The sequence below is a fragment of the Barbatula barbatula genome, assembly GCF_947034865.1.
Source record: "Barbatula barbatula genome assembly, chromosome: 3".
Classification (NCBI taxonomy): domain Eukaryota; kingdom Metazoa; phylum Chordata; class Actinopteri; order Cypriniformes; family Nemacheilidae; genus Barbatula; species Barbatula barbatula.
In genome coordinates this window covers 1,143,723-1,163,023 of record NC_136764.1, presented here as the reverse complement: position 1 = coordinate 1,163,023, position 19,301 = coordinate 1,143,723, and the positions used below count along the sequence as shown (strand labels likewise).

Genomic DNA, 19,301 nt, shown 5'->3' with positions numbered 1-19,301 from the left:
CATTCATTCCATGTTACAAAAACTATTTTGAATGACATAGGGATATGTCTCATCACCTTGTTACAAAATTTAACTAAGACAATCGAACATATTACAAGGGTTAGCCTATCAATGCCACTATGTATGCCTCTAACTAAACCTCTAACTCTCTCTAAATTTACTCAAAACACATTTCACAGCAGGTGTCCTGATAGAAAAAGCAACCAGGTTGAAATGGTGAGGGGGACTAACCCTGCAGGAAAAGTGGGGGCCATAGGAACCCCCTACATCAGATGTCAGTAAGATTGACAGGCTATAAAAGAACCATTTGAGTGACAGCTGTCAGGATGACAGACTTGACAGGAGGGTCATAAATCAATCAAAACATTTTTGACACATAGTATATGATTATACTACTTCTCTCTCTCTCTCTCTCTCTCTCTCTCTCTCTCTCTCTCTCTCTCTCTCTCTCTCTCTCTCTCTCTCTCTCTCTCTCTCTCTCTCTTTCTCTCACGCTTTTATCCAAAGAGTTCGGGGAGAAAATGAAATCAAAGAAACTTAAAGCTACACTGATCTGGATCATCTCTATTCTGTTTTCTTTTGGGTTGAGAAGAATAGACAAATGTTAACAAATGGTAATAAATACATTATCAGAGAGTTTATATTTCGAATATATATCTTAGATTATCAATGTATAAATTATCTAATGAAATCTGCATTTCAGCATTTTACACCAATGTTCTGCCATTTATTTCCATACAAACATTGAAACCGGTTTCGAATACTTAACATAATCATCTGATGCCTTTATGATTTATTTAATGTTTTTTTCTACAAATATTTTAGTGTAAATTTAAACTTTCCAGTCCAGTTTTTTCCCTTTACCGGAGTGATGCTGTCAGTTCAACAACTCGGAGAATCAAATCAAAGATCACTTCAATTCAACACTTTCAGCAGTAACACTTTTTGGAAACACTTTCTTATCATTTATTTCTTTCTTCCACAGTGATGTGACTATTTTTACAAGTACAATATACAAGTACAATTTTGTTGCCACTGCAGTTTGTAAATGTGTCAAAAATAAATACTTTCCCCAAAGAAGTCCCATAAAACACTGAATCTCTTTACAGCGAAAAATGTTCACGATAAGACGATGGTTCAAAGGTGTAAATAATTATGTACAAAGTAGAATCGCAAGTGTTCTAAAATGTCAAATTAACACTCACAGTGTATATATAATCTAATATAATTAAAGTGTGGATTATATATACACTGTGAGAGTTAATTTGACATTTTTAAAGTGTGGATTATATATACACCGTGAGAGTTAATTTGACATTTTTAAAGTGTGGATTATATATACACTGTGAGAGTTAATTTGACATTTTTAAAGTGTGGATTATATATACACTGTGAGAGTAAATTTGACATTTTTAAAGTGTGGATTATATATACACTGTGAGCGTTAATTTGACATTTTTAAAGTGTGGATTATATATACACCGTGAGAGTTAATTTGACATTTTCAAAGTGTGGATTATATATACACTGTGAGAGTTAATTTGACATTTTTAAAATGTGGATTATATATACACTGTGAGCGTTAATTTGACATTTTTAAAGTGTGGATTATATATACACTGTGAGAGTAAATTTGACATTTTTAAAGTGTGGATTATATATACACCGTGAGAGTTAATTTGACATTTTTAAAGTGTGGATTATATATACACTGTGAGAGTAAATTTGACATTTTTAAAGTGTGGATTATATATACACTGTGAGCGTTAATTTGACATTTTTAAAGTGTGGATTATATATACACTGTGAGAGTTAATTTGACATTTTTGAACACTGCCGATGTTGCTGTGAAAGAGTACATGTCCCATCAACTCATTATTAATCCATTCTGCATCGGGTAAGCAGTCCATTCTGCACCTCAGTCATTCTTGCAGCCCATTCCACTGATATCGCTGATTCTGTCCATCTTGAAACCGAAGCAATTCTTCCGTTTTTCTCTGTTTTTAGCGGGTTGTTTTTTGCGCGCATTGGTCTGATCGCCCGACGCCGGTCGCTGTTTCGCTCCCTTGACGTTCGCGTTCATCTCGTGCGGTTCCTTCGCAGCGCGAGACCTGTTGGACCCTCGCGCCTCCACCGTTTCATTCCTCGCCGTCTGTCTCGCGCTCCGGTTCTCCGCTGGGAGGGTTTTTGTAGACTGAAACAAAACATCATACGTCATCACTAGTTATTCCAAAAGCAAGTGTGCAAAAGTGGTATTTTTGAAAGGGGGCTGAAAAAAAACGTAATTTTTTTTTAAATGCGAACCCAATAAAAATGCAAATTCTATCCGCGCACAAACCTTGTACTGGACTGTGGTGAAGGGTTTTGCATAAAGTGACAGACTGACCACGCACAGTCCGCAGATCAGCGTGTAAATCAAATCCATCCCCGCGACTCTTGCGAACATTCACGTGAAGACTGGATCACACATGCCCACTCCACGCACCGTTTTATAATCCAGCTGTGATGTCACGAGTGACATCTCGTAATCATTTCAGTTTCCTTCTTTCGATGATGATGTCCGACTTGTTAGAAACATTCAAGTGTTTTCAGGATCGAGCAAACGTTTGACATGTTGCTTATACTCTCGCAAAACATTGAATCATACTTTCCTGCCAAATATTGAGGGTTTATCTTGTTTGCATACGTGGAAAGAGGTTTTTGTGTTCATAAAAAACATTAAAGTAGCCCCATAAACAGCTTTGCTGCTTATAAATACTGCAGATAGTTCTTATCTTTAGTGAAACAATATTGTGGAGATTTGCATTAAATCGATTGCCCAGGCTTAAAAGTAACTTCCTGCAAATATAAAGTATATGTTTTTATTCTAATATTGATCTTTATCAAATTGTAAGTGAATGCAGACATATTTTCTCACACGCGTCAACGAAATAATTGTGTTTTCTCAACAAAATCACGAAAACCCACCCACAAAACTGCAGTTCCCACAATGCAACCGCGCTCCAGTAAAGTAGGTGGCGGTAATGCACCGTTACGTTGGCTGCCGCCCGCCGTTAAAGAAACAACAACAACAAGAAGAAGAAGAAGACGAAGACGCGCAGTTAGTGTTGTGGTCCAAGGTCTAGCGAGAACATAAACCTCAAATACACACGCGGTGAGTCCTACATGTGTGTTATAAAACGATCACATACTTTATAAGTATACTTTATAGAAAAGTGCAAAGGATTGTAGGGGTTTACGGAAGCCTGTATAGCAGTGTGACTCATAAAGCCTTGTGCTAAAACATTATGTAAACGATGCCATTGTGTAAGGAACCGAGTCTGGAATATGACTGAACATGATTAACTACGACATATAATCACATTGTTTTTGAGTTAAATAACAGGCTTTCTTTTTTACTTCTTGCGTTTAGCCTATACGAGGTTAACGTACATTGTCTTTGACCACACCAGTAACACAGAACAGTCATAGTGACGTGTTTGTGTGTGTGTGTGTGTGTGTGTGTGTGTGTGTTTGTGTGTGTGTGTGTGTGTGGTGTGTGTGTGTGTTTGTGTGTGTGTGTTTGTGTGTGTGTGTGTGTGTGTGTGTGGTGTGTGTGTGTGTGTGTGTGTGTGTGTGTGTGTGTGTGTGTGTGTGGTGTGTGTGGTGTGTGTGGTGTGTGTGGTGTGTGTGTGTTTGTGTGTTTGTGTGTGTGTGTGTGTGTGGTGTGTGTGTGTGTTTGTGTGTGTGTGTTTGTGTGTGTGTGTTTGTGTGTGTGTGGTGTGTGTGTGTGTGTGTGTGTGTGTGTGTGTGTGTGTGTGTGTGGTGTGTGTGGTGTGTGTGGTGTGTGTGGTGTGTGTGTGTTTGTGTGTTTGTGTGTTTGTGTGTTTGTGTGTTTTTAAATGTTGTGATCAAACACAAATTCTAACATTTGTCTTGAAAACATTTGACTATGCAGATTATTGTTGGTACTTTTTATATGTAGTCATTATGTGGAAACACCTTTACGTTAAATCATAAACAGACTCATAATTGAGAGCTTTCATTGGCTCTCTATACTTGACCAAAGCTAATTTTGTTTAAAGTTGATTTTTTCTTACAGCAAAATTTTAAACGGAGATAATGGAATCATCACCTAAAGTAAAGAGAACCACTAAACCCCGAGATGGGAAAGGTGGAAAAAATGTGCACAGGTCCCACAAGGACACGCATCCCCAACATCTGAATCAGCATCATAATGGCAAGTTACGATCTCAAGACTTTGAAGAGCAGCAGACAGAGGAGAACGCGAGCACGTCAGTAAGCAGGTCTGTTAAAAATGAGGTTAACCGGCGGAAAAAGGCAAATTCAGAGTCATCTTATTCCAGCGATGGCTTGCCGTCTCAACAGAGCGGACATCAGGCCGCAAGCGCTGATGACCAGGGTGGGAAAGCTGGCGCGCTTGAAAAGAACGCCGCGGCAGAGGTACAAAAGGCCGCCGTGTCCAAAAAGTTACCCTCAAAACGGCGACAGAAGAAAAGTGAGAAAGACATGAAAGCGAGTCTGGTGGGATCTGAGGAAAGCGACGCTCCACAGTTGAGCGGTTCATGTCCAGAGGAACAGGCCAAGAAGAAATCAAAAAAGAGGAAATCAAAAGGAAATTCGGACAAAAAAACCAAGGAGGCGTGCGGTCCGAAAGTCGACAACGTGGCTGCTGGGAATTCACAGAGCAAAAAAGCTCCTCAGACTCCAGGTATTTTGTTTCAAATCCAAGCCTCATTTGTACCCAAAATGTTTCATTGACCTTAAAGTCACGGTGAAATGAAAAATACATTTTTCATGTATTATTGCAGTGTTTGTTTTAAATATCTTATAGGTGTGAGACTCTTTTTCTAAAATGTATCTTCCCCTAATAATCTTCTTCAATCAAAATCTTGACAACCCATGCTTGCTCACTTAGATGATTCGGGCTGTCTCCTTTCCTCCATCTGCTACCAGTTCAATTTCAAAATGTAACCCATCAATTTACAGTAGAAAACACATCTCACGGCCGCTACTTGATATTCTGTTTACATTTTCCAATGCCCATTTTACGCTTATGCATTTGGCTGACGCTTTTACATTGCATTATCCTATACATTTATACACACGTATGTGCAATCCCCTGGGATCCAACCTACATTTTGTGCACATGCAACATTTCAGGCCCCTGATGTTGTGCATTAGCTCTGTTTTTATTTATTTTCCATTACATCGTTTTCAGATTGAACATCTGACTAAAATGAGTGGCATGTTGTGTGGTGTTAAGTTATTAAAGCAAGTGATTCCACAGTTGTCGTAAAACACTTGGATATCTACCAGCTTTGTTATTTAGCTTGCTTATAGATATATATAGTTATGAGCACCGTTATGTGTGTGTGTATATATATATATACACACACAGAACCATGTTTGTCCGATTCGTTACAATTTGTATTGTCACAGTTTAACTACACCATGGTTAAACTGTAGTTACTTAAATGAAACTATTTTCAATTTGTGCTCACTATGCTTTACTTCAAATACCAGAGTTAAACCATGCTTACTATAGTAAAGCTATGTTCATTTTCACAACAGCTTTTACTGAGCAGATCACAAGTTAACACATGTACATTTCTGAAAATATGCACACAGGAATTGACAAGAGGTTTAAATTTAATTTCAAGTATCATTTTAGCTTCTGATCCGATTCCGAATTAGCGATTCCCAACCATAGGTATGAATGACACCTGTTTTAGTACAAAGAAATGGAGTGTAAAATAACGTTCTTGATTTCACAGTTCCTAAAGAAAGCGTGCGACTAAACAACAAAGATAGAAACGCCGGAAGTGGTAGAGGTTCACGGAGGCAGCTCTTCGAGCACTACATGTCTTTCGAGAACGTGTCCGCCGGCCTGAAGAGAGGAGAACTCATTCAGGTAATTACATGCAAACGTATGTAGACGAGCGCATATGTAGCATGCATTCATCATAGTCTGAACATTCATGTCGTTTCGTTCAAGGGTGCGCTGAGAATAAATCCTAAGAGGTATAAAGAAGCGTTTACACCGTCTCCGGTGAGTACCGAATGGTTCCAGAACGCACACATTCTAGACGCTGTTTGTTATTTATATCACTTTACAACGTATAGGTTACTTGTAGTTGTGTCCGTGTCATTCAGATGTGTTGTTGCAGGATGGCTCGGCTGATATCTTTCTGGACGGGATTGCAGCTCGTAACAGAGCTCTGAACGGAGACGTTGTTGTTGTGAAAATCCTCCCCCCGGAACAATGGAAGGTACTTTTATCATAATTGACACGGCGTTTGACAGATTTAGTAACTTTAATGGCAAGATGCGCTCCTATTATAAAGACTCATCAGGCCTACAGGCGCGTGGATTCGACTTGAACATTCTTTGATGTTCTGTAGCCGTCAATTCATGACTTGTTGTCTCTGGAACAGAAAGAGAGGTACTGCCTTACATAACCCATTGCTAAATGTTACCTAGCGATGATTATTTCCAGAAAAGCTTCAGCGTCGTGTTTCAACGTGTGGTTTTGTGAAATCAATTCTTCTAGTAGTTGAATGTGGACTGCTAGAAAAGACACGAGACTCGGCAAAGCCTTTGCGCTCACTAGATCTGAGATTATTAATGATTGTAGCAATGACGATACATGTTTGTGTATATTTATATCAATTTAATGATTTATCTTGATCTTATACTTTGTAAGTCCAAGCATGATCTGCCCTAAGGCATTTCAAAGATCCCGTGTTGTTTCAATCGGCTGTAAGTCTTTATATATATTCATTTAAATGTAATATTTTTCATTGGAAAGTGTCCGTGTATAAGCCACATCGCTGAAGCGTGATCGGGTCCCGGTGCATCTAGATATGTGTGCATGTGTGGGCAGTTTTGTGTCAGGAAATCTAAAATGCTACAAGGCAAGATGTGTCAAGAAGACGCTTTGTAAATAATCAGCGGCACAGGAAAGCAATTAAACTGAGAGAAAATGTAGCTATCAGACCCTCAAGGCACAGATATATTTATTCTGAGATTTGCCGAGTCATGTAAGGTGATCCACTATCATCTAAAGTCAAGTATATGGATAAGAACCAAGAACCTTTCAGCCTGACTTCATGCTGGCTCAGAGAGACTGTGAAACCACAGCTGAAAAAGCAACACAGGTTTTACTCAACTTATCACATTAGTGCACATACACTATAAAAATATAAAATATCTCTCGCACAGATTTGTTGTTAATGCACAGCGACGGCAATTCATTTATAATATAAAATAATATATGTCTTTGCACTGAGGATTTTTGTTTTGGATTTATTTTGTAAACACATACATATAATATTTAGGAAATATCTGCATGTGGATAGTTTTTCTTTAAAACACCCTTTCTGAAGAGACATAAGTTTCAGGAAATATGACCCGTCACTTTATTTGTCAATTCATTTTTTACTCAAATGTACTATGGTACGACATGGAAATATATTACTAACATATATACAAATATATAATAACAATATACAAATGGCAAGTGTTGTGTATTTAGTATGAAATTGTTAAATTACATGATTTCCCCCCCCGTGACTTTGTTTTCAATAAATATGAGACACAATTTGCTGTCATCCTTTCAAGATGACAGTCTTTTAAGAGGAGTCATTTACATTTAGTGTTTTGAGCGATGACGATAACTCTCCTACTGCGATAGCTAAACTGCTCTTTAACATATTATGAGATTAAAACTCATTTGTGGTTCTTTAGTATGGTAGTTATTGTTTTTATATGAATTAACACGTTGTTAGACAAACCATTACAATCTAAGGTACAATAGAAGAAAATTTCTGAATGTTTTCACCCAGAATTTCTTTTCTACGTCAGTCAATCAGTATGTATGTATAAGGCTGCTCTTTCTATAAGGAATCATGTTGATCATTCTCTTCTGTGTGAATCTTTGTTCATTTTCTCTCTAGATCCGCGTGCTGTCTCTTCCTTTCATTCTCTCAAAACCAAACCACCACATCTTAGCAAATGTGTTGCAAAAATGATGTTCGTGGATTTGCAGCATTTAAAATCTGGATATGGTGTCACACATGGTTTTCAGTGACAGGGTGTTTCAAGCTTTTAGAAATATAAAGGATACTAGTAAAATGATCGTTTTCTTTTTAATTCATAAAAGTTTAATTTACTGAACCATGCTTGAGACAGACTTGGGACAATTTTGAGATTTGGCTCAAAATGTGTAAAAATGTAATAAAAAAGCCGTTGTTTATAACAATAGGTCCATGTAAGATAAAGATATGCTTAACCATTCACTGGATTTACTATCAAATGCATTTTTATTTTGTGTGACAGGGAAAATACCTTGTCACGTCAACAACCCATGTTTTTTCCTTTTTAAATGCTTTTCTTAAATATATACATGTACACTATATACTATTATAAACATAGACTTTTATTCTGGATGCAGTTCATCAATTAAACCTGACGTGGTTAATGTATTTTGCAGGCAGTCAACGGAGACACAAATGGAAGCAGTTCAGCCAGTCGGAATCTGTCAAAGGTTCCTGATGTCATAGCGAAAGCCCGTTACGATAAGGGTGATGAGGTGGTCGCAAAAATGGAGAGTGTCAGTCTTCACGATAAAGGTATGTTCATTTTTAACTGGTCTTTAGACTTTACAGGGAGCTTTTGGTTCTGCAAAATGATGTAAAGCTCATAGCTTTGTAATCGGAATTTAGATTCTCAATAGATTGTCAATGTGCATGTCAGAAGATTAAATAAACGGTTTTGTTTGCTCCGAACCTGTACAAATAAACCATATGATTGGCTCATAGCTGTCTTTGTTGTATTACTGTAATTGTTAAAGCCAAACCTCCTGCATATCAGCTCAACAATGAGTGTATAAGGGACTTTTATTGTATATGTCTCTTGACTAATGCGAGTTACAATTAAAACTGTTGAGTCACTCATTGAGAAAGAACTAAACAGAATCAAACAGCAAAGAGCTGAGATCATTTTGCTCTTTATCAAGTCCAGATCTCTTTGTTTGCACATGCCTTCCGAAGTTGTCTACATATGCAATCATTAAACGTTTGTAGCTCAAAGACTGCAGCGGATTCCAGAGTGTCAGGACTGATACGAGGCATGTGGCGACTGAAGTGAGCAGGCAAAGAAAGACATGATTGTGTTTGCCGAATGAATGAGCAATTCACCTCCCTTTTCCAAAACTCAGATCCTCATGACTTATTGTTATGTCCTTAAATGACCCTCGTCTTGCTGTTCGACAGTCAGATTTAGTTTACAGTCGAAATTGCAGTTTGCATCATAGTTCAGCTGCATTACATTTATTGTCCATAAATTGATTAATTTGAGGGATGCTTTGGTCCGAAAAGAAAAGAATAATACAACACAAGCAATTCATAGGAGACCGTGACAACAAAACTGTTTTACTGGCCAAAAAATGTAAACAAAAGTAAATAAGGGTTTAGAAAGTAAGTGATTAGGTCAAGTGCTCCTAAGAAGTGTTTTTTGAAAGATCGATTAGACCGGAAGAAGAGATCTTTTGAAAACCAGTGGTAGGAGTGTTCAATAATAGGACTGGGACCAAATACCGAACCCTGAGGTACGCCAATGTGATACGCTGAAGTACCGAGTATACAGACCAGAAAATCAACCAGATTAATTCAGCAATCAAATGTATTCTGTTTTTTCTTTATTATAGCCCCTGTCATGATACAATCTGTCAAAAATGTAAATCCATCCAACAGTTCTGAATCAAGCTCAGACAAAAATGTTCAAAGAACTGGAAAGGTTAGTCATTTGTTCAAAAGAATATTGAGTGTTCAATTTTAAGGACAACACGATTGTTTTGGTTATTCATTACAGTATTCGTGAATTTAACCATTGCAAAAACGTTCGTGTTGGTTGTAATGTGTATAAACAAATGGTTAAGGATGATGTTTAGGCTTACCCTACCTAGAGTGTATTTAGGTATTCATCATATTAATGCATAAGAAATTATCATAAAAATAAATGCTTGAGTTATTTATGTTCTTACCATTGTACATGGATGTATTTCAGGTTGTGTATATTGTGGACCAGAAGCACTCCAGGGCAGCGTCAGGCTTCCTCAAATTTCTCCCCGGCAAGAATTTTGCCATGTTTTCTCCTGTGGACCACCGGGTACCGAGAGTAAACGTACCTCTAACAGACTGTCCTGCCGACTTTATCTCTAGACCTGGGGACTATGAAAACATACTCTTCGTCTGTCGAATCACACACTGGTCAGCAGACAGCAACTTCGCTGAAGGGTGAGTTCTCAACATGGAGGTTCTTCGGATTCTGTTAGTGAACTTGATCTTTTTATCAGATTTAATGTTGCTTCTCTCATGTTCAAGGCGACTTATGAAATCATTAGGACAGGCAGGTGAAATAGAGCCAGAAACGGAGGGCATCCTGACCGAATATGACGTGGACTTTTCCGAATTTTCCAAGGAGGTGTTGGGATGTCTCCCTCGAGATCTTCCCTGGAGTATCCCTCCTGTGGAGCTTTCCCGAAGAAGAGATCTCCGGTAAACTGTTTTCCTGTTCCCTATAGAGCTTGTCAATCGACGTTTGCATGCTGGGGCGGCGCCTCCATCTTGGGAGGTTGTTTACTAGCGATTGATACATGATACATGTGATGGGATTTCCTTCGCGTTGTTTACAAGTCGGAAAACTTAAAAAGTCTAGTTTCTGTCCAAGATGACTGTGTGACTTGCTCTTGCAGTTTGTAACACGGCACAACCGACCCGCCATATTTATGTCTTACTCAACAACATTAAACTGAACTCACTAGCAGAAAAGAGCCACTAACACCTATAAATATGGCCGCGGCGACACCCAGCATGCAACACGGCGTTACGGCAGCGCCGCATTCTTTACAAAACGAGCTTTGCAGACAAAAGTGTGTATGTTTAAATAGGAAACTATGCCTTATTTTTGCAATAAATCTTTTCAGAGAAGAATGCATTTTTACGATTGACCCAGCTACCGCCAGAGATCTGGATGATGCACTGTCCTGTAAACAACTCTCAGATGGTGTGTTTCCTTACTCTGAATTTGAACATTCACGTTTATCAGTGTTTTTTATTGGTTTATTTACAATCCAAGAGATAAGTCACAATTTCTCTTCTTTCCCGTTTAGGTAATTTTGAGGTGGGTGTTCACATAGCAGATGTGAGTTATTTTGTGGAGGAAGGAAACGCTTTGGATCAAATCGCCAGCCGAAGAGCCACAAGTGTCTATCTCGTCCAAAAGGTGAAATGGATATTTTCTTTTTATATAAAACAGGGGAAAGTTACAAATTGACCAACCAATTGATATTAAGTTGGTGCAGTTGTAGATGTTACTGAAATCCAGTCTGAGTGTTTGACAGCGTGGCATTTTGTTGGACATGCACATCAAATCGCTCGAGATCTGAAAGATGATCTGAAATGGGAGAAGGGTGTCGTGTCCAATAAGCATGTTTGATGAAAAGCTTAATCCATCATTCTCCACCAAATTGAATTGAAGTTGAAAATATCAATGATCATTAAGCAGACGATTATATTGATATTAGATTAGTTCTTGCATTTCTTGCAATGTGTTCATGAAAAATTTGGGGATGTGATTATTTACATTTACATTTGGCAGACGCTTTTATCCAAAGCGACTTACATAGCATTATTCTTTACATTTGTTGCCAAGTATGTGCAATCCCCTGGGATCCAGGGGACACAACCTCGGCGTTGTTAGAAAATAATGTCACTATTTAAAGGGATGGTTTACCCAAAAAAGACAATACAGTTTATTTTCTCACCCTCAGGTTTTTCCAAATCTGTATAAATGTCTTTTATAAAAGGAAGATATTTGGAAGAATGCTTGTAACAGATCTATGGGAGTCAATGGGGGATTGGATCTGTTTGGTTGAAGACATTCTTCCAAATATCTTCCTTTGTGTTCAGCAGAACAAATAAATGTACAACCTTCTTGCCGTCTCGTTTTTAAAAGCACATACATCTTTTTCTCGCTCACATACGACGGCTCTTTACTCTTTGATTTATCACAGGGTTGTAGACTATTTTGAGCTTGCTTTGTTTACGAAATAATAGGATTCCTGAATGAGATCATGGAATTTCGACTTCAATAAGTCTAAAGACAAGTTTATATTAGAAACGTAGAAATGTGCTTTGTTTCCATGTGATAAAAACAAAGCTTAAGGCTAGTTGTCTGTTTATTGGCCTTGCGGTAGGTACAATGATACCCGGTACGTTTCATTGATCTCAGTTCAACAGTTTCATCAGCTATACTTCTTTTTTATCCCAGCAAAACGAACACACAGATCAAATGTGATTGGATGAGATCTTGGCCTTTGGACGATGTATTCTCAGGCACTTGCAAATGTTAATCTCATGTTTTTACACGTAAGGACATGTTATAAAGGTATATATATGTCTGTATTAGTTTGTATGTTGACACGCGAGTGTTTGCCTGCAGGTGATCCCCATGTTGCCTCGTCTTCTGTGTGAGGAGCTGTGCAGTTTGAACCCTCTGACAGATCGCTTGACCTTCTCCGTCATATGGAAGCTGTCTCCAGAGGGCAAGGTACCTTTTGTCAGATAAACCTTCAGTCCTCTCAAATGTGAATCCGGTGTTTTCTATAGTGTTGCTTCTGAATGTCCTGCAGATCCTAAGCGAATGGTTCGGTCGGTCGGTCATCCGTTCCTGCATTAAGCTGAGTTACGATCACGCTCAGAGTATGATCGAAGCCCCCGACAAGAGCTTCAGTGCCGATGAGCTGCCGCCCTGCTCCCCGGACCGCTCCATCCAAGAGATACAAGAGGCCGTCATCAATTTACACGACATCGCCAAACAACTCCGTGCTCAGCGATTTGAAGGCGGAGCCCTGCGGCTTGATCAGGTCAGACAGACCAATGTGACATAATCACGCTGTTATTCTTTCTCTCTGTTCGAGCTCTCCATCTCATCCCTGTGAGGATATAAGCAGACGTGTATTGGATCAATAAAAGAAATGTCTTTAAAAGGGAAGGGTATTGACGAGACCGCTAACTAGTCTATTTTTGCATTCTGTATCAGTCAGTGATGGGTTATTTTGAAGTAATTAAAATAAAATACAAATCTATAAATAAAATAGAAAAAGCTGATTTATTTTTAAAAACATCAACAGTTTATAAATGGAGCATCTTGTATGTAAAATAATTGCACAGGTCTTTATTATTGAAATTAGGCGCCGTGTCCACCAATGTGTTTCTGCTGGCGTACGGCTTGCTTTTTCTATTGTTTTCAATGGAAACGCCTTGTTCTTTTTAAACCAACCAACGCACCTCCGCTTGAAAGAAGACGCTGGGTTCACACCAAACGTGAACAATCGCATTCCACGCTCTTTTATTTTTACACGCCGTAAAAGTTTATTGACAAATATTTACAACCTTCGTGGAAGACGAGATCGATGCTTGTTCACGGCAATCGCGCCGCCAGATTAGCGTCATTCGCACCACCTGCCTCGAGTTTGCCTCTTTGCATTGACTTCGTCTGTAATTTATTCGCGCAAAACGCTGATTTTTTTGCGTTTGGTGTGAACTCGACATTAGTCTGAACCCCTAGAGAAAACTTCAAAAAATTCAAACATAATATATTATCATAATACAGTTGCAAAAGTATTCATACCCCTTTAATCTTTTTTCACATTTAGTTTTTAGTCAATTTTCCAAGTTGTCACACATCAGTGTTTTGTTTTGTCATTATGTAGTGAAGATTCATATAAGGGTGGATGTAGATATTGATCAGATTTTTCCTTACACAACACTTTGTAACCTAGAATTGAAATAAACATACGAGAACACGCGTCTGCTTTGACTACAGCGATGGATCTGTTAGGATGGTGATGTCCTCGGGCGTTTCCGGCTCGCTCGAGTGTTTAAGGGTTGTGCACGACACCGGCGTTCTGCCATAAAGCTGTTCACCTGCTCTCTATCTCTGTTTATACAACATAAGCTCATGATTCACACAAAACCACCTGAGAGCTATTTCTAAACTGAGGGTCTTTCATTTACATTTCTAGAGCAAATAGATTTAGTATTTTCTCTTTTTTGCTAAATTATTATTTCAGATATCACGGTTACATAGTTACACCCATAGAAAGTGCCTTAAATCTGTACAAATCTGTCGTCTTATCTTACTCTGACTTGCGATGGTAAGCTTATGAGATGTGTGACCCTGTCAGGCTAAAGTCTTAAAATCTGTACATCTGTCAACGTTTGATTTCAGAGATGTCCATTTGTGTATACAGTATGATGTATATAAAGAGGCAAAAGGTGCCTCGGAGGACACATTTGGATATTAAAGAATATAATTGTAAGTTGAGTTTCAACTGTCAAAAATAATAAGCATCCAAAGAACACTGGTTCACTTCCAGGGACAGATTGTATTACTGGGCTGTTTGTTCATTATGTATAATTTATTAATCACGAGAAAGGTGACAAATTACAATACTAACGTCTGTCAAACACTCAGGACTTATAATAAGAGTTAAGAGTTATTATAGTTTTGTTTTTAGCTTCATTCAAATTTTAAATTGGCTTTTATTTTTACTTTTTCAGGTTTTATGTTCATCTTAGTAAAAGTTTTAGCAATTCAGTTTTATGCTTTTGATATTTTATTAAACATTTGTTTATTTTTTATGTTGCTATAAAAGTGCTTAAAACATATTTACGTTTATTTCGTTTACTTTCAAAATGGTGTTCGTTTAGTTGAAGTTTTTCCAATCAATATCTGATTCCATTTCAATGAACAGAAACCTTTTCCAAAGTTTTAAATTTGCTAAACTAGAATAACCTTGGGACCGAGGTTTGGCTTTAACATCTTGTCGAGTCTTGTATAGCGAAGCTACATTTATTGTGAGCTCGATCCTTTTAATTCCTTGCAAACCGTAAATCTTTGATGCCATAACCGTGTGCGTAATAAAAGACTTCCGTGACCATAGCACAAATGAAGTTAAATACCGTTCAAAATATCCGAAGTCAATCGACAAACAATCCGAACGTTATGTAAACTTGAAAAATGAACAAAATAATAGTAATACAAATGTTTTTTTTAATAATGGAAAGAACAGAACATTAATAGTAATAGTAAACACATACTGTTTTACAGCAAGGGAAACATCTCTGTATTTAGATTTTATGAGCAAAATAAAAGTGCACGATTCCTTTAGCATTTTTCACAAAAAATCCAAGTAATCTTAAATCTGATGATAAGGTTATGACTACCAGCACTCGGTTTTTGTATACAATATACATTACAAGCAGTTTATTGCTCCAAGTCTTTGTCATAATAAGTTTGTACTTGAACATGTTGTCTTTTCACTAACGCAGATGAAGCTGTCCTTCACTCTGGATCATGACTCCGGCATGCCTCAGGGCTGTTATGTCTATCAGTATCGGGACAGCAACAAGTAAGCCAGAACACAGACACACACGCACGCACAATGTGTGGGTTCCCTCGTGTAAAGGCAGCTTTGTTCGCTTCTGTTCTTCTTCTGCTTGCCATTCTTTCCCTGCTCTTGAAGTTCTCCCCTTCTGTCCCAGTATTGCATAACGTGCCACACATCCATATAGAGCGTTTGAGTCCTTTGTCACACAGACTGGTGGAAGAGTTCATGTTGCTGGCGAACATGGCGGTGGCCCATCAGATCTACCGGGCGTATCCCGAGCTGGCCCTCCTCCGCAGACACCCGCCGCCTCAGAGCAAGATGGTGGATGACCTGCAGGAGTTCTGTGATCAGATGGGCATTGACCTTGACCTCGCCTCATCTGGAGCTCTGCACGTGAGTAAACGAACACGGGCCTGCGATGTGACGGTTGATGTGGTGAATGTTCAACGGGTTTGATGTGCTCGACAGCGGAGTCTGAACGAGCAGCTCGGCGATGACGAGTACGCCGCAGCCAGGAAGGAAGTTCTCACTCATATGTGCTCCAGGCCCATGCAGGTGAAGATGCGCTCCTGTTAAACACCATGCGCAAACGCAAGAACAGCTGATAGATATTGAAAGATGATGTTTTCGTCGTGTTTAGATGGCGGTGTATTTCTGCTCCGGAGCACTGAGTGATGAGAAGCTCTTCCGGCACTACGCCCTGAACGTGCCGCTCTACACGCACTTCACTTCTCCTATACGACGCTACGCTGATGTCATAGTGCACCGCCTACTGGCCGCCTCCCTCGGTGAGTTACCCTAGCGCCTTGTGACTAGCGTTAGTCCAGGGGATAATTCTGTTGTAACGGATGGTTGGCAACAGCAAGTCTTTCATTGTCAAGATGTCGAGATGGCAAAGAGAAAGCCGCCTCTTGTGTTGATGTCTGAAGGTGGCCAAATATTTGCAATACACCGGTGTACCACTAGACTGCAGTACATCATTGGAGATTTAGAGTTATATGCTGATGGGCTCTCGCGCTTGCTCTCTCCGTGCTGTCAGATTGCGGGCCGCGATTGGGTCTCAAGGGGGAGGATGTCCACAGACAAGCTTCCCAATGCAATGATAAGAAGACCGCTTCCAAGAGAGTTCAAGAGCTGAGCTCTGAGCTTTTCTTTGGCATCTTTGTGAAGGTAACTGTCAGGGCTTATTTCATTTCAAGACTTTAAGTGCTGCTAGTACAAGAGATGAACGCATAAATGCAGAATGTCCCCGTTGCTGATTCTGATGTTGTGTATATCATTGTGGTTTTGGGCTAAATGCAAACAACGCTCACAAACCATTTACTTCTCTAATGTATATTATATTTACTGTAGGTTACTTGATTCATAAGAAACTAAATGATTGAATTGGGTTATAAATGAAGACTTGGTTTCTAAAAGAAAAGGGTGTTGTTGTTTACAGGAGTGCGGTCCGCTGGACTCTGAGGCCATGGTCATGGGAGTTCTGGATCAGTCCTTTGATGTCCTTGTGCTTCGCTATGGAGTGCAGAAACGAATTTACTGTAACGTATGTCAAGTTGTTTTTTTTATTTTCGTGGCTAGCGATTTATAACACGAAAGGTTTTAGTTTATAACACAATATCTTGAAGAATTTAGGAACACGAACAGTTCTGTGGCACCTTTGACTACCATTTCATGTATCCAAACGATCAAAATATGTATTTCTTCTGAACCATTCATGACATAATGAATAATGCATAGTGTCCTGTCTCTGTCGTGAAGTCATTAGAAGGACTGAAGTCGTTCCACTTCCGTAAAGTTGGGAAGAGACCTGAGATGACGCTTGTTTGGGAAACCGATGACCCAGCGAAGGACTCAATACAACAGGTGCCTATTTCACGCTATGTTAATCATGTTAATGCCATTAAACATAATGTAAAGATGATCTTCACCTGACAGATGATGGTTCAATAATGGTTCTCTGGACCTTATCTATAGAAACTTGTGGATGACCACAACACCCGTGCAGCATGCTCATGTGTGTTTCTCTTCTGTAGGAGATCTCCATCTTCACCCGTCTGAATGTTCAGCTGAAGACTTATGGACCTCCGATGAAATACAGCGCTGTGCTGCAGAGACCCTCAGACGACACGGATTCATAAACACACGTTCATATGAATTTGCTTATACACTTTGATTTCCGCAGGTTTCAGTAATGTCAAAACCAGAAGACGTGTGTCTATAGCGATTCAGGTCGCTCTTCTATTTATTTTCTAAGCACCAAGAGACCACGAAGTCTTTTTCCATTTTAAGAGATCCTCTTTTTAATTTAGTTCACAAAGCTTTGGATTTCGTTTGAGTCGTAAATGTTCGGTGTGTACATCATTTAAGACTCAGGAAATGAGGAAAGTATTGTTTTCAGGGATGTTGCCAAATAATTGAATCCTGTCCCCGGTCTGGAAATCCTCAAGATTTTAGTCGTTTCGATGCCGGTGTTTCATTTAGACCCTTTTGACGTTGTGTGCTTTATAACATTTTGGCATTGTTTTTGTTTTCCTTTAAAACTACTAGTACGCAGCCTTTGCATGAATGAGGATCACTTCACACGTGGTGTTTTGTCAACTTCAGAAGTTGCTGTTATGTTCATGATTATTTTGTTTTCCCAATGGGAAGCATTGATCCCTTAATGAAAAGGCTATTTTAATACGTGTTTTTTGACTCGAGTAGTACAGAATTGTGGCGTAGTAGTAGTAGTAGTGTGCCATGTAAGCATTTTTTCTTTCTTTTAAATGATGAGATGAACATGAGCTTTGACGCCATCAGTTGTTTACTGTCATTTTTAAGTATTTTAATTACGTTTTTTACTTTTTAGTTCAAAACACTTCACCTCAGAGGACAGCTGTGTATTGGCTGGAGTTCACGTAAAGCCGTTACCCCAAATTCATTTGCGTGCATTCTATTATTTGACATATTTTAAAGCCGTTTTAGGGTGTAATTTATCCTATTTTTAGGCCTTTCATTGCACCGTTATTTTTCTGGTTATCTGACATTGCAGACATTGCCAGTGACCAGACCGTGTCGGAATAAGTAATGAATTCATTGCATTCATATTAACATCTACTGTGTGCTGTAATATGTCAGACTTAGGACCCAATATAGGAGTTAAAACTAAATAAGCAATAACCGTATAACGTTGTCATTAGAATTATATTCATGCAGATTAACAAGAATGCAATGCACTGCTTATTTATTTGCTTCTGGTGACGTAATAACATAAGCTGTTGTGTGTTGAGTGTCCGTGGATAAATCATCTCAGAACTGAATATTATAGCATTTAAAGGACCGTTGTTGTTGCTTTCACTTCTGTAAAGTGTCAAACTTGATGTTAATGCACATTTATTGCTCTAAAACTGCAGTCTTGACATACATGTAAACATTGTGAGTACTGTGGCGTGTGGCATACGTCAATCCGTGATACAGACCGTGCAACTAATAAAACTCATCTACACCAAAACCTGAATATGGTCTGTGGTGTTTACAGATAAATGTGTCTATGGTGGTGTAGTCTTTTATGTTAAGCGTATACGTGTTGTTCCAAACCGCTTGTCTAAATAACAAGAACGATGCAATTGATAACGTAAACATATTTATATGCTGTCTTCATATAATATGACTTATACATGTCAACACATTTAATTTAAGAGTGAACAGTATGACGAATGCAAGTAATAAATATGACCACTAGGTGTCGATATTGACCAACGCAAGCAGTGATGTGACCGTAAGTACCGTTTTAATTGGTTTTGTAAATGTATGTGAATAATCATGTGGCAGTAAAACGTGTTTGTGTGGTTTATGTGGCTGT

The 19,301-nt window shown here is 38.7% G+C and overlaps 2 protein-coding genes across 2 annotated transcripts; one reads left to right on the top strand and one right to left on the bottom strand.

Annotated features, from left to right (window-relative positions):
• Positions 1–1,918: 1,918 nt before the first annotated feature.
• Positions 1,919–2,425, bottom strand: LOC306892168 (uncharacterized protein; the record flags this gene model as incomplete). The annotated part of the gene is made up of 2 exons (XM_079453041.1): positions 1,919–2,194; positions 2,339–2,425. 2 exons carry the CDS (start codon positions 2,423–2,425, stop codon positions 1,919–1,921), a joined length of 363 nt encoding a protein of 120 aa, XP_079309167.1.
• Positions 2,426–3,063: 638 nt separating this feature from the next.
• On the top strand, positions 3,064–18,979 carry dis3l2 (DIS3 like 3'-5' exoribonuclease 2). The gene is made up of 21 exons (XM_079453020.1): positions 3,064–3,154; positions 4,082–4,711; positions 5,778–5,914; positions 5,999–6,052; positions 6,171–6,272; positions 8,495–8,633; positions 9,710–9,798; positions 10,069–10,298; positions 10,386–10,559; positions 10,988–11,067; positions 11,174–11,286; positions 12,505–12,612; positions 12,695–12,928; positions 15,399–15,478; positions 15,667–15,850; positions 15,926–16,012; positions 16,098–16,245; positions 16,497–16,627; positions 16,899–17,003; positions 17,219–17,323; positions 17,494–18,979. Exons 2-21 carry the CDS (start codon positions 4,102–4,104, stop codon positions 17,596–17,598), a joined length of 3,015 nt encoding a protein of 1,004 aa, XP_079309146.1. The 5' UTR covers positions 3,064–3,154; positions 4,082–4,101; the 3' UTR covers positions 17,599–18,979.
• The last annotated feature ends 322 nt before the right edge of the window (positions 18,980–19,301 follow it).